General features: G+C 30.4%; 1 protein-coding gene and 1 pseudogene across 3 annotated transcripts in view; both read right to left on the bottom strand.

The window, feature by feature from the left end:
- The window catches only part of TBC1D32 (TBC1 domain family member 32), a 167799-nt gene that overhangs the window by 9436 nt on the left and 144164 nt on the right, over positions 1 to 14199 (bottom strand). For all 3 annotated transcript variants that reach the window (XM_039871447.1, XM_039871455.1, XM_039871465.1), the window contains exons 32-33: positions 11979 to 12119; positions 3412 to 3600 (exon numbers count right to left, since the gene is read on the bottom strand). In XM_039871447.1, the coding sequence (XP_039727381.1) occupies positions 3412 to 3600; positions 11979 to 12119 (330 nt within the window). The remainder of the gene's footprint in view (positions 1 to 3411; positions 3601 to 11978; positions 12120 to 14199) is intronic.
- LOC120610367 (uncharacterized) lies at positions 7017 to 7135 on the bottom strand (annotated as a pseudogene).

Raw genomic sequence — 14199 nt, forward strand, 5'->3', positions numbered from 1 at the left:
CAGCATACCTTCAGAAGTTGCCTTCTAGCTCAGTGCTAATCTATTAATCACCACACTGGGGAAATGTACTTAGCTGCTTTATTATCCAACCCACATTTTTGTTGTGCCTGCAAGAATATTATAAAAAACTCAGCCAATATCTCACCAGTATCAACTTATACCTATGACATTCATCTAATCTAATATTTAGTGGTTTAATAAAAAGGGGAAAAATAAACAAGTTTTTGTTTGTTTGTTTTATTTTTTAGTAAACCTGGGCTGCCTATTAGTGTTCACCACCTTCTGGTCTAAGAAATTCTAAATACTCGTTTTAATGTATTGACCAATCATGAAGAACTGTTCAGTGGGCTATTACAAATGTAGGCAATGAGTCTAGACTTTTAATTATCTGCTTTAAAATTGTGAGGTGAAACCAAAATGAATACAACAGGGTTGATTTTTGTTATGCTTCTATCCTATCACTTTCTGTCAATACATGAAACTTAAACCAGGAAAAGAATTGCATATTTTCGATCTTCTGGAACCATCTCATTATCTGAAGTTTTTCAGGATAACCAATAATGGTGGAGGACATAATATGTTTGTGGTTTTTCAGTATTTTGGAAACTAATTCAATTCGGCCTGATTATTTGAACTTATTTATAATAGATGTTTATCTCCATTTATATAATGAATTAATATCCTCCTTTAAAGAAGGTAGTTTTATTATAAAAGTATGATCCCATTTAAAAAAATAAAAAAGTCCACATATATATAAATATATATAAGTAAAAGTCTCCTATTATACTTTATCTCCTTTCTTCTCAGAAACAATCATTACTAAATATACGGAGTCAGAGAATAACATATAATCTATATAAGAACATTATTATGGCTATGACTAATACATGAAGAATTGTTGATAAGTTTTTTTTTCCTTGGTACAAGGCTGAGATTTTGCATCAGAAAGTACAAAACATAATTTCCAAGGTTTAATTCCTACAACTATAGTTGACTGAGAGATTTTTAGATCATGTATCTATTTCTGACTTAGGGGATCTTCTGAGGGAAGATAAAATTAACTTTATTAATCAAAATTTCATGATCAGTTAATATGTAAATAAGTGAAGAATCGTATTCATATGTTTATATACAAGAAATTATATATAAAAATTATATATAACAGGACTTAATGGAGTAGTTAAAGGGGTATGTAAATGCATACTTAAACCATGCTAGCATTTATCTCAAGAAAAATAACTGTCCACCAAAAAGAGATCAGTGAACTTGATAACTTACTTGCTTCACATAAAACAAAAAATGTAGTCACTGTATTAGAAGAGCATTTTTTCTAACCCCTCAGATGACTGCAATCAGCAGGAGTAAGAAATAAGGTTCATTCTAGGACAATTGCTAACAATTCTTTGCCAGCATGTACTTAATCTGAATTTATACTAATTCAATTAAAATTTTAGTAACGAAAGTATGATTCAGTTAGTAAAGATAATGCTTTCCATCTCACTGAAAAATTCTTTAGTTTTAAATTGATAGCATTACGCCCAGAGCACAACACAGTTTGGGACACATTTAAAGAGGTCAATATTTGCAAACCTTATTACAATCTTCCCTGTAGTAGTAAAGAAAGACATGAAACTGCAATAATCGCCACCATTAATCAGAGTTAAAGATAATGAACTATAAAGACACCCTTCTGGTGGAAAGATTAGCGACAATAATTTGAAGAATTTAGTAATGTTTGTTATTCAATGTGAATAAAACTAATAAGTCCATTCATCTTTCCCTTTCTATTTATTTACAATCTTTGTTTAGTCTAAGTATATATTGAGCACCTACTATGTGCCAGGTACTGTTCCAGGCATTTAAAATACATGGGAGAAGAGAGAGGTAGATGGAGAAAAAGGGTCAAATATGCGGTGACAGAAAGAAATCTAACTATGGGCGGTGAACACACAAAGCGATATATATATGCATTAATATTGATTTGTACACCTGAAACTTACTGGATTTAATTAACCAATGTCACCATAATAAAATAAAAATGTTAGAAAAATAAAAATAAAATAAAATACATTAGTCAACTAGACAGACAAAATCAAAGTTCGTGTGTAATGGAGCTTACACATTATACTGGAGAAGATTGACAAAAAATATACATATAAAATAATTTCAGCTAGTGACAAACACTATAAGAGAAACAATGTAGGATAAGAAGTTAGAGAATTAAAGGTTAGGGGATACAAATAAAAGAATTTGGGAAAATTTCAGACTTGAAAATCCCTATAACTGACCACTGTAACTGAAGAAAATGTCATTTATGGAAGAGGAACCCACATTTTGTCCTCGACATAATTCCCAAATGCTTAACCATCCCTGTTCTCTGAATTACCTATTACAGATCATATTTTTCTTTTTCTGCCTATTTCCCTCTAACATGTACAACCATCGTTTGGTATACTTTTTCATTAAGAATTAGAGTTTCTAAGAACATAATTCTAATGATATATGTAGAAAGTTTGAGACCTTTTGAATTCAGTACTTATGAAATAAAAATGTTTGATAGTTTGGCAATCTGAAACAATCAATGATATTTATTTATAGAAAATCTTCAAATGGAAAACAGCTCAGACAAATATCTAATGCTAAGTAATCAAGACAAAATTAATGTACATAGAAATTAGTCATTGACCTAGAGAAAGACTAGCAAATGACAAATATTGGTTTTGGAGTATGCATGTAAAGGTGAACCTGTGGGATGGTGAGAAAAACAGGGAGAGGGAAACATACTTCAAATTCAAGGAAAGATTTTAACTTAAATAGAGTCGGATTTCTATCGAGAATTGTAGATAGGGATATAATTATGTACTGCATATTTTCTAAAGTCCAGAACTTCAAAAGTCACAATATTGTGAGAAAGTAAGCAGTTATTTTTTGTTTTAATATATTAGCCTCTAAATGGTAGTGACTTTTTAAAAAGAGTATTATGATAGAATAATCTTATAAGAAAACCTTTCATAAAAATAGAAGTTTAGAAAAGTATAGACTATGAAGGCATAAAAAATTATATTAAATGTTTTTAAAGCATCAAACCTCAGTAACTTGAACATTAATTGATCAAGTAAGATATAGAAATATAAAAAAAATAAGTATGTTGACACAGCATACTGGTTAAAAGCAAAGTTTTGGATTCACACAGCTTAACCTCACATCCCAGCTCCATCATTCTCTACCTATATAATTCTGGGAAATTAATTTGGTGCCTCAGTTTCCTTATCTCTAAAATGAGGATGATAATAGTACCTACCTCTCAAGGTTGTTTTAGGATTGGATGAGTGTCTAGAAAAGTATCTGACATGAAGTACCTCATCAAAGTTAGCTATTAACTCATAATAATTTTCCCCAAAAGACACTTACTTTTAAGAAAACCTGCAGATCTTGAGTCTGAGTGTGCTGAAGAATATCTTGCTGTAGATGTTTGAATATAGCTATACAGATATACACTTGATAATCAGCACCAAGGAAAACACAAGTAGCAATATAGTGGCAGATTTCTAGCCAATCTAAATAATTCCAAAAACACTGGGTTATCCATTGAAGGCAAATCTAGAAAAAAAGAAGTCAGTTCATTAAAAAGCTTATAAGACCATATTTGACTTTCAAAAAGCAATGACCAATAACTCACACTAAACCAATGAAGAACTTAACATTTAATCAAAATAGAAAGACATTCTGTGTATACAAGCCTAACAAAGATGCTTCACCTATTTACTTAAAACTTTCATGGGTCTTGGAACTCAGGACTTGGGAGATAACATGGTGTTCACATTGCTCAAATACCAATTGCTAACTGACTTCTTTATTCATATTGTCCTCCTCTTACTCATAATACCAGTCTGCTCTCTACAAATAACAAATGCTAAGAGACTATTTTAATTCAGAGATGGGAGTTTTTTCTATTCTACCTATAATCACAGATGTATAATTATGCAGATGACAGATTGCTGAATGTTACATTAATGCAAATGGACTCTTGCTGAATCAGAAAACACTTTAATCCAAACAGAATTATATAACATAAAAACTGAGAGCTAATGTGGAGAAAAATTAAAAAATGAGACTTTAAAAAAATCATTTATCTTACTCTTTGAATTACGCCTGTTCAGATTATAAAAGTAATATATGCTCATTGTGGAAAAAAACAGAAAAGTTTTAAGAAAAAGACAATGATGACTCAGAAATTAACACTGTTAACATTTTGGTACATTAATGTTATGGGTGGAATTATGTATCCCCACAAAAAGTATGTCAAAGTCCTAACCCCCAGTACCTGTGAATGTGACATTTGAAAACAGGGTACTTACAGAAGTAATCAAGTTAAAATGAGGTCATTAGAGTGGGCTTTATTCCAATATGACTGGTATTCAAATAAAAAGGGGAAAATTGGACATAGAGACAGGCACACACAGAGGGAAGATGTAGAAAAGTCACAGAGGGAGAATGTCACACATGAAGACAGATGACTGATGCACTTGTAAGCCAAGAAAGACCTAGGGCTACTAGAAGTTAGAAAAGAAACATAAAACAGATTTTTCCCTAGTATGTTCACAGGGAATATAGCCTTGTCAACACTTTGATTTCAGATATCTGGCCTCCAAAATTGTGAGATAATAAATTTCTGCTTTTTTAAAGCAGCCCAATTCATAATGCTTTGATACTGCAGTCTTAGGACACTAAGACAATTACTTTCTAGTATTTTAATTTTCATTATGATTAACAATTTACCACTGAAGATTTCCTTTATTGATCCTCTCTTCCATAATTTTATGTTTTAGGGAGGTGGGGAGGAGGAAATAAGAACAGGTATGGGAGTTTATCTCAATTTGTCATAAATATAAAAGATACAGAAAAACAAATTTTTCTTTTTTTGCTCTATCATTATGTCCTTTTAAAAATATATTCTTAAATAAAATTTCTAAAATTTGTTCTTATATCCCCGATTCAATTTTTTGGGGTGCTGATTCCACTTTTAACCACCTTTAACATGGTATATTAGTTTACTGGCTGACAGTAAACTAATGGTTTACATGGTTTATTAGTTTATATAAAGCACTAAAGAATAGGTGGCAAACAACAGACATTTATCTTCTCAGAATTATGGAGAAGCCATATTCAAGGTGTTGGCAAGATTGGTTTATAGTGAGACTTTTCCTTGGCTTGTAGATGGCAGCCTTCTCTCATATTTTCACATAGTCTACCCTCTGTACATGTCTGTGTCCAAATTTCCTATTCTTATAAGGACATCAATCATACTGGATTAAGGCATACCCTAATAACCTCATTTTAACTTAATTACCACTTTTAAAGATCCTATCTCTAAATAATCACCTGCTGAGGTATTAGGGATTAGAAGTATAACATATGACTTTTGGGAGGATAAAAATTCAGCCCATTCTAGATGTTGTTATTGAATTTTTGTTTTACATATTTATTACTTATGTAAACAATTAATTTTTAATTTTAGCCATATGGATAGATCTTTTCATCTTACCTTCTGGTCATATTTCCTATTTTGTTATTAATAATGCCAACTACATAAGACCAAATATTTTCTTCTGTTTTTTACTGTATTCTTTTCTCAAGTATAAGATTTTTCTTTACAAATATGTTACCTTCTGTACATTGTCTATTTATCTTCCATTAAATAGAGATAATACCTGTCTTTTCTACATATGGTAAATTTTGGGGAGGAAAATGAGAAATAACTAAAAACACTGAAAATATATAAAGTGCTATATATGTTATTCTGTAACAAAGGTACAGATATTTATCATTCATTTAACACATATTTAATAAGTACCTAATATACAACGAGATTGTAACTTTTAAGTGAACAGAATACATTTAGTCCCTGCTCTCATGAACTTTAAATTTAAAAAAGGTAGACATACACTTTTTAAAAATATGACCCTCTTCACTTGGAAGAAATTGTTCTACTATTGTTATTCTATGGGCCAGATACTTTAGAATTGTTAAATTATAATAGAATTTTAAAAAACTATTCCCCTGGAAAAGTGCTGAACTATGAGTCACAGTTTTTAATCCTTGAGTAAATAATTTCTCTAACTTTATAAAAATACAATGGTCTACAAATAGGCTGATAGTCTGGAGTTCCAACAGGACAAAGAAAGTAGTACGTGTCTAAATAAGCTTTGATAAACTTTTTCATTAACATTTTTATTGTGTAATTTGTCATATATACGACAAATTATGTCATACTGAGAGAGAAAGAGATAAGACAGACAGACAGAGACAGACAGAGAGAGAAAATATCACATGAACCAGATGTATCATAACTTCAAAATTTTGATTGGTGGATATGTCTCAAGTCCATTTGCCTCCCCCCTCCTTAAGATTTTTAAGATAAAATACATAAGATGCTATAAATTATATCGGTGTTTATTATAAAATACATTTAAAATCTCAGTTACCAACAGCATCAACATAACTTTTCAACTTCTCATTACACTTATCAGACAAGAAAAAAAAATAATCTCAAAACGGTAATACGAACACTACCACAAGCAATATTACTTAAAACACACTATTTTTGCCATTCTCTTTGTCTTTAGATGACGTATCACTTGGTATGTACAGTTAAATTACAGTGTTTTAAAGTACTTCTCATGAGGTTATAACATGAAGTGGGTACAAGTAATTTGATTCAGTTTGACTTTATATTCTTAGGGACAAAATGTATTTAGTTGGTTACTTATATGTATTTATATTATTATATAAAATATTGAAATGATTCCAAAGTAAAAATACAAAGCAAGGTATATTCCCTGGTTCCTCAGCTCATTTGTTCTCTATCCCTAAAAGCAATCATTTAAAAAAATATGGTACATTCTTTTTTTTAATTTTTAAAAATATTTTTTTAATTTTTAGGCGAGGCAACCTTGGTTGACCTCACAGATTACAAGGACCTTGTTAGCTTACAATCGCTTATTTTTTATTTTTTACACCTACAATATCTGGTCTTCCTAGATGGTCTCCCATCTAAGTACTAACCAGGCCCAACCCTGCTTAGCTTCCAAGATCATACAGGATTGGCCTTGTTCAGGGTGACATGGCCGTAGACTCTTTTATGTTTTTAATCTAAGCACTTTTGTACTCATATTTGTATCCCCATCCTTTCTTAAACACTTTTTTTCTCCATCGTTTTATCACTTAACAAAAATATCCTGTATATCATACCACAGCAATATACAGAGATATTTCTAATTCTTTTTACAACTTCATAGTACTACAATATGGAAAAACCATAATTTATTTACCTAAAACCCTATTCACAGACATCTGCATTGTTTCTAGTCTTTTAATACTATAAACAGTGTTGTAAGAACATATTTGTGTGTATGTATTTTCAAAATTTTGTCAGTGTATCTTGGTATAGATTTCTATAAATGGCATTGCTGAGTTAATGGGTAAATACACATGTGATTTTATTAGAAATTGCCAAATTCTCTCTTATAAGTTTCAAAAAAAAAAGTACTATATTTTAAAAACCAAGCAGTCAAGTCCTTATATTTATTGAAAAAATATTAAGTTTATGAAATGGTTTACAAACAAAGTGAAATGAGCTAATTGTATTTGTTTTTATAGTAAAAACAACTATAGTAAAACAAAATCCAATGTTCCTTAGACATAATTACACTTTAAAACATTAAAATGGTTTTTTAGGTTAATAAGGAAGAAAAATCACTTGCACCAAATGTACCAAGCCTTCCTGGGAAATTTTGCTCTTCAACCATACTTAAGCTTATGCCAAAGGACATTAAGATGCAACATTGAGATAAATATAATTATTTTATCTGAGGTAAATTATTCTCACTTGTACACAGATTTAAAAAAAAAATCAATCTTCAAAGAATTCCTTAAGAATTAAGTAAAAAAGAAAAAAGTTTAGTTAGACCAATTACTTATGGATACTTGATAAACCAAAGTAGGTATGATCTAAATGATCAAGTTTTATGATTCAAAAACACTATCTTTAACATTTATACTGGCCTTATTTTATTTGTTCTCAGCATAAAAAGATATTAGTAATGTAAGAAAGAAAATTTCAAAATGAAAAGATGTGGTTTTAAGTAAAGTCTTTGCTATTGGGATGACCTAAGTAAGTCAATTCACTTAACTGATACTGAATTTATCCGTCTGTTACATAAAGTTAAAATTTTAAATGAAATGAGGTCTAGAAACACACTTCTCATAGCACAAAGGCTGTTATAAATAAAAGATAATATTTTTATTGCACTTCTGGGCAAGAAAATGTGTCACTCACTCAAAGGACCTGAAGATAAGTCAGGCACACATACCTTTAAGAAACTTCAACTAATAAGAGAGAGTTAAAGGATACAAAAAACTATTCCACAAAGCAAGATACGTATTTCTTCTAGAAAAGAAGCATAGAAGCAGTATTCAAATTCAAAGCAATGCAGAATCATGTACTTGTAGGTGATCTAAAAAGTTTCTATTTGGACAGACATTCAAGGATCAGTACCTGACAAGTAAAGATGGGGCACAAGGAGGGAGAAGGCATCATTTCAAGTAGCAACTTGGGACATACGCATCTATAAATATGACTCTGAATAAGGGGCAGTCCCAGTCTTTATATTCCATTTTGCATTTGTATAATTTTATGTTTTCAAAAAGAATTGTTGCAAAATATGAAATGACAAAATATTCTATAATTCTGCTTTCATGGTAGTGGTAGTGTTGGTGACCAGCAAAAAAAGAAAAATGAGGGTTTTCTAAAGTATATTTTGAGGATTATCCATGTTAGCCCATTTGCTGACAAAAGTATATTATAATAATCAATGATATGCAGTATGCTGTCCTCAAGGAATTACAAGAGATAAATCATTAAAGATTCATGGTACTTCTTAAGCCAGGAAAGTTAATAAAATACAATAAGGAAAGTTTTTTTTTTTTCTTTTAAACAAAGGTAAAACTGGTCAAAAAGTTAATTAGAATATGTGATTTTTGTTCATTTAAAAAGAAGAAAATATATTTGAATTTCTATTTCCTTTCCAACCTCAGTTACTCTTCAAAGAAACTCTAATCAATAAATATATATATATATATTTCTAACTACATTTAATCTTTTTATTCTAGTTGAATTTATTACTTTTACTCTAGAGAGCTATGTATTTTATTTAGCAGCCTATCCACAAATCCTTCATTAATCACCAGTACCAATTCCTTAGTGTCTATAAATTAACAGCTTCAAAAAGCACGGCTTCTTGTTAGGTTAAAATGAATAAGCTTTGAAATACAAAATTTGTATACAAATAATTACTTAACCACATATACCCATTTAGTTACTTAATATTAGTTTTCATATTTTATAATTAGCAGTAAAATGCAAAATAATAACAAAGCAATGATATATACTCAAAACAAAATGATTAGCTCACAAAGGGAGCCATTAAAAAGGCTTTTATACATTACATAATTTAAGAAACATAATAACATTACTGCTCGGAAATAATATAGTGGTTTTTATTAGGCAAATCTGCTTGCTACATGTAAGCAGTTTCAAATGGATAAAGATATATCAAATTGGATAAAGAGATGACAAAATGTTAGATAGCAAATTGATACAGTGGGGCCTGAGGTACTGTAGGTTTTACCAGTCTTTGGTAGTTCATTTGTAAATTAAAGGATATATGTTAAGAACTAGCAAATGATTGGAGGTATTAGACAATATATATTGTATTAATCAAGATTAGATGGGCAAAAAAGAACTCTCAGGAACCTATTGATCCCTGGCTTGAATATTTAGAAGAATTGAAAGAATGGACCGTTGAGTTTATAGTAAATATTTAAGTAATTACTTTCAACCAAAATTAAACATACTGCAATTCTAAATTCCCAGAAGTGTTTTAAGTACATAGTAAGAGTTAGAATTGGCTGGGGAAGAGTGTTCCTTTCTACTACATGCAATTCTTTGCTATATTTAGACTTATTAACTACAGGAAATGTAAAACTCAACAAGTGGAGTAACTTGATGCAAGTAAATGCAGTAAATGACATAAGGGCTCTTCAAAATAAGTATAAAAGCATATGTCATAATGTTAAAAACTATGTCTGATTAAGAGGGAAAGTGTTCCAGTAAGACGAATCCATGGGAATGAGGGAATGAGTTCACTATTAAGAAATCTATTAATATGTCATATAAACAAGTCAAATAAGTTCTAAGATCAAGATACTCTTAACCATACAGGGACTTGACAAAATTCAAAATTTTCACTTGATTAAAAGGAAATAAAATTCAATACTTTACATAGAATAGAAAGATTCTTCCATAGCATGACACGGAATAACTGTCTCCAATGAATAGTTACTACTTAATGGTGAAATCTGAATGACTTCCAAATAATTAAGGTCTAAAACAAGTAAGTCATTATTATTTAGAATTATTCTGGAAAAAAATATATAATTTAGTGAAAAATTGAAGCAGAAAAGAAGTACATTAGCAAGTTGGAAGAAAAAAATTAATACAAATCTAGAAAAAAATGTATGACCTTATGAATATAAAAAATGACTGACTTCACTAATTAATAATCAAAGAGAAAAATTAAAAGAGAGCTCTCAAGCTACACTAATTAGAAATATCTGTAATGAGAAATGCACTACATATATATGAAAAAAAACTACTACAACTTTCGTAAAATATAATACAAAGAAAATAATTGAAAAAATTTATTGTTCCTAGGAAGGTTGAGTGAACTGTGCAAAATTACTTTAAAGTATACATAAATAGAAATAGCTAACTTAACTTTTTTAGGGAGAGTTAGGAAATAAATGGTAGGCTTACTCTTATCCAATATTAAGACATCATATAAAGTTACAATACAGCAGCAAATAATACAATTTTAAATAAAATTACAAAAGTAAATAATAGTCCATTATGATAGTAAATAAGTAAAATATGTAACTCAGGAATTGATTTGAGTAGTGGGGGTTGCATTTAAAGAATATGCACATATTAATAAGAAGCACACTGAGACAGGTGAGCAATTAATAAAATTCAACTAGTTAAAATTATGGAATGCTAATCAACCTCACTAATGGTAAAAAAATAAAACAAAACAAAACACAAAATTTGAAAATGAGAAAGAATTTTCACTTATTAATTTAGTGATTAGTTTTGAAGTAGCCAAATATCCAGTTCTGAAGAATAGATACTTCATTTATGTTAGAAGAGTAAAATCAAAGTGATTTCACAATATGCAACAAGAGTATTAAAAGTATTCAAATCTTTTGATTAACTATTTCTAATTTCTGGGACTAAGACTTAAAGATTTAATTCTAAAAGCAGAAAAAAGTTTAAGCTCTAAAATATTTATTTTAGCCCAATTATACATCATGAGAAAATAATCCACACTTCTACTAACGAAGGACTGGCTATGCACAGGAAGGAGACATCTGCGGCCATTGCATGTGACCACATGCACAGTGCTAGGTCCTAGGAAAATCATTAAGCCTTCCCAGATCCCAACAGCAGAAACAGAATGCTACACTTTCCTTTTAGATAAGATATAGTATTTCACGTACCAGATACTCAGTGTGGATAAGAATTCTTGCTCTCAATTACTTAATCCTTAAATTAGCCTATGAAGCAGATATTATTGCCACTAAAAAGCCTACATGTCAAGACTTTTAGAATGTCTATGTCTTTGAATAGCTGAACTTGAACTCAAATTCTATGATTGCCAAAGATCTACTATAAAGTAAACCTCTATATTATAATATACCTAAAGAGAAAAGGTCAGTTTAGGGATCTAAACACAAACGTACAAATAGTTATGAAAATGATTTTATTTAAATGTATTTCCTATATATTTGATGAGAATGTAGTATTCTTTAAGGAGACTGAGATCTGGGAGTTTAAGAAATGCTACTCTGTAATGGATTACCTGTGATGGTGCAAAACCAGACATGTGGAAAGCTGAAAACACAAGTGGCACCTCTGCCTTCAGTAGCATTTCAATATAGTGAGTGCTGCAAAAATATATTGGATGGATGCCAGATTCTATAGTGTCAATAGGTAGGTACCTCTGCATAAAAGAAAGAAATTGAGAATTAGTAAATATGCAGCTAATTTAAAATACTCTGAATATATGTATAATAGTGGTACAAGAATTGTATATATATATGCAGTATCAATGTTGTATCAAAAATGACACATTTAGAGTGGTCTGCTAAGAAATGGTGGCAATAGATTAATTAATTAACAAGTCATTATTATGTAATAGACTCTTGAATATAAGGCAAGAGTTCTACTCTTATAGCTTATACTCTGCTGTAAGAAATTATGCCATATTTTTTGGTAACCAATACAAACTCCTAGCACCAAGAAAATATGCTCATGATTGCTCTTAGTAACCACAGTAAATTCAGTTATAATAAAGTTTTATTAATTGGTCTATTAAGTCCCATTTCATGACCGTAATTCATAGTAAATGGTATTCATAAAGCTAGATCGATGACAGATCTGAGCGACATGAATAAAACAGAGACTTCTAAATCATCGATTTATAAATTATGTTTGTTATACTTTGTGTTTTGATGCATTTTGCTTAGTCGCAACTGTCTAAAATAATGGTAACTCTTAAAAAAGATAACTTAATAAAGATAACTCTTAATAAAGATAACTCCAAATAAAATCCAGAATATTGGATTTAGCAGAACACAGGTAGAATAAGAGCATTTGCTATGTTACCTATACAACATATCAACTAATATATAAACTATGCTAAAATTGTGAAAAAAATCATCAGTAAAAACTTTTGGCTTGGGATATACTAGAAAGTGGCATAATATGAAACAAAGACTTCATAAAATAATGAACCCTGAGAATATTTTACTTCGATGATTAAAAATAAAAGCTATGTGCTTTAAAAAAAATGAAATGTAGTAAGCAGTTTTTTAGTTTTTCCTACTTTTTTAGGTAACTCTGATGAGTCATTTTATTCCTGACACTAAGAAAAATATAGTTCTATGTGGCTATAGAGATTAAACAGGAAGAGCCAATTAGAAAGATATTGCTCCAAACCAATCCGAACTGATCCAACCAGTCCCTTCCAGTCCAGTCCTACACTCTAGGGATCTGTGGGCTGAGGACAGGGCATGCTTGAGCACTACAGTGAACCTGTGCCCTGTGCGGCATGTGCATCATGCAGATAGGTGAACAAAAAACGTTGAAGACCTTCTTTTTAATTTGGTTCTGTAATTCTATAAAACATAAATCTTTTTCCTCTCAGGAAAAAAAAATGAGAAAATGGCATGTTCAAATATAAATATTTAAAGCTACATATAAGAAAGGGTAGAGATTTTGACACTGCTTTTTCCTACAAGTGACTGGTCACGTGAGTTAGTACTGGTAATGCCCTGTGAGTAGGTTACAAGTGTGCCATGACATGCTGATGGCTGTAAAATTTAAATCTAACTGTACAGGTGACAAAAGCAATGCAACTTTGGAAACTGGAAAGCAGATGGATGACTCTGCAGGCCCCAAAAAGGTGAATCCGAAGCTAATAGTAGAGAAAACTAAAAACCAATCAAATTTACCCTGAAGAATACTCAAAAGCTTCAGGAATTGATGGCCAGAAATCTTTAGAAGTGGGAATAAAGAGAAAAGGGATAAAATAAGAAGGACTGGATGAACCTTCGGGCATCTGACCTCCCCTGGCACCTGGGCAAAAGTCTAAAATTTAATTTTCTGGAGAGGATGAAACAGGGCCCCTGGCTGTCTGGATGGAGGGGCACAAAAACATTGTTAAGGACAGTGCTACCATGTGGTACCAGACCAAAAGCCAGGATATTATACAAAAAAAAAAAAAGTTTTAAAAAAATCTAAATGTGTTATTTAAATTCTATTAGAATTTTTAACACTAACCTTTCTTTGTTGGGTAATTATTATTTTATGAGGAGTAAGAGAAAACTGTGTGCATGTGTATATATGTAAATATAAAAGAGATAAAATCATCCCATGACCTTCATGTTGAACTATACTAGTTAATTTAGCCTGATTTATCAATAGTTCTGTGTGTATATGAATAATTTTTTTCCTGATGACCAGAATTCAAACAATTCTTTAAATTACACATAATTAAAAAAAAAAAATCTTACAGATTT

Source organism: Pteropus medius, unplaced genomic scaffold (assembly GCF_902729225.1).
Source record: "Pteropus medius unplaced genomic scaffold, Ma_sr-lr_union100, whole genome shotgun sequence".
NCBI lineage: Eukaryota > Metazoa > Chordata > Mammalia > Chiroptera > Pteropodidae > Pteropus > Pteropus medius.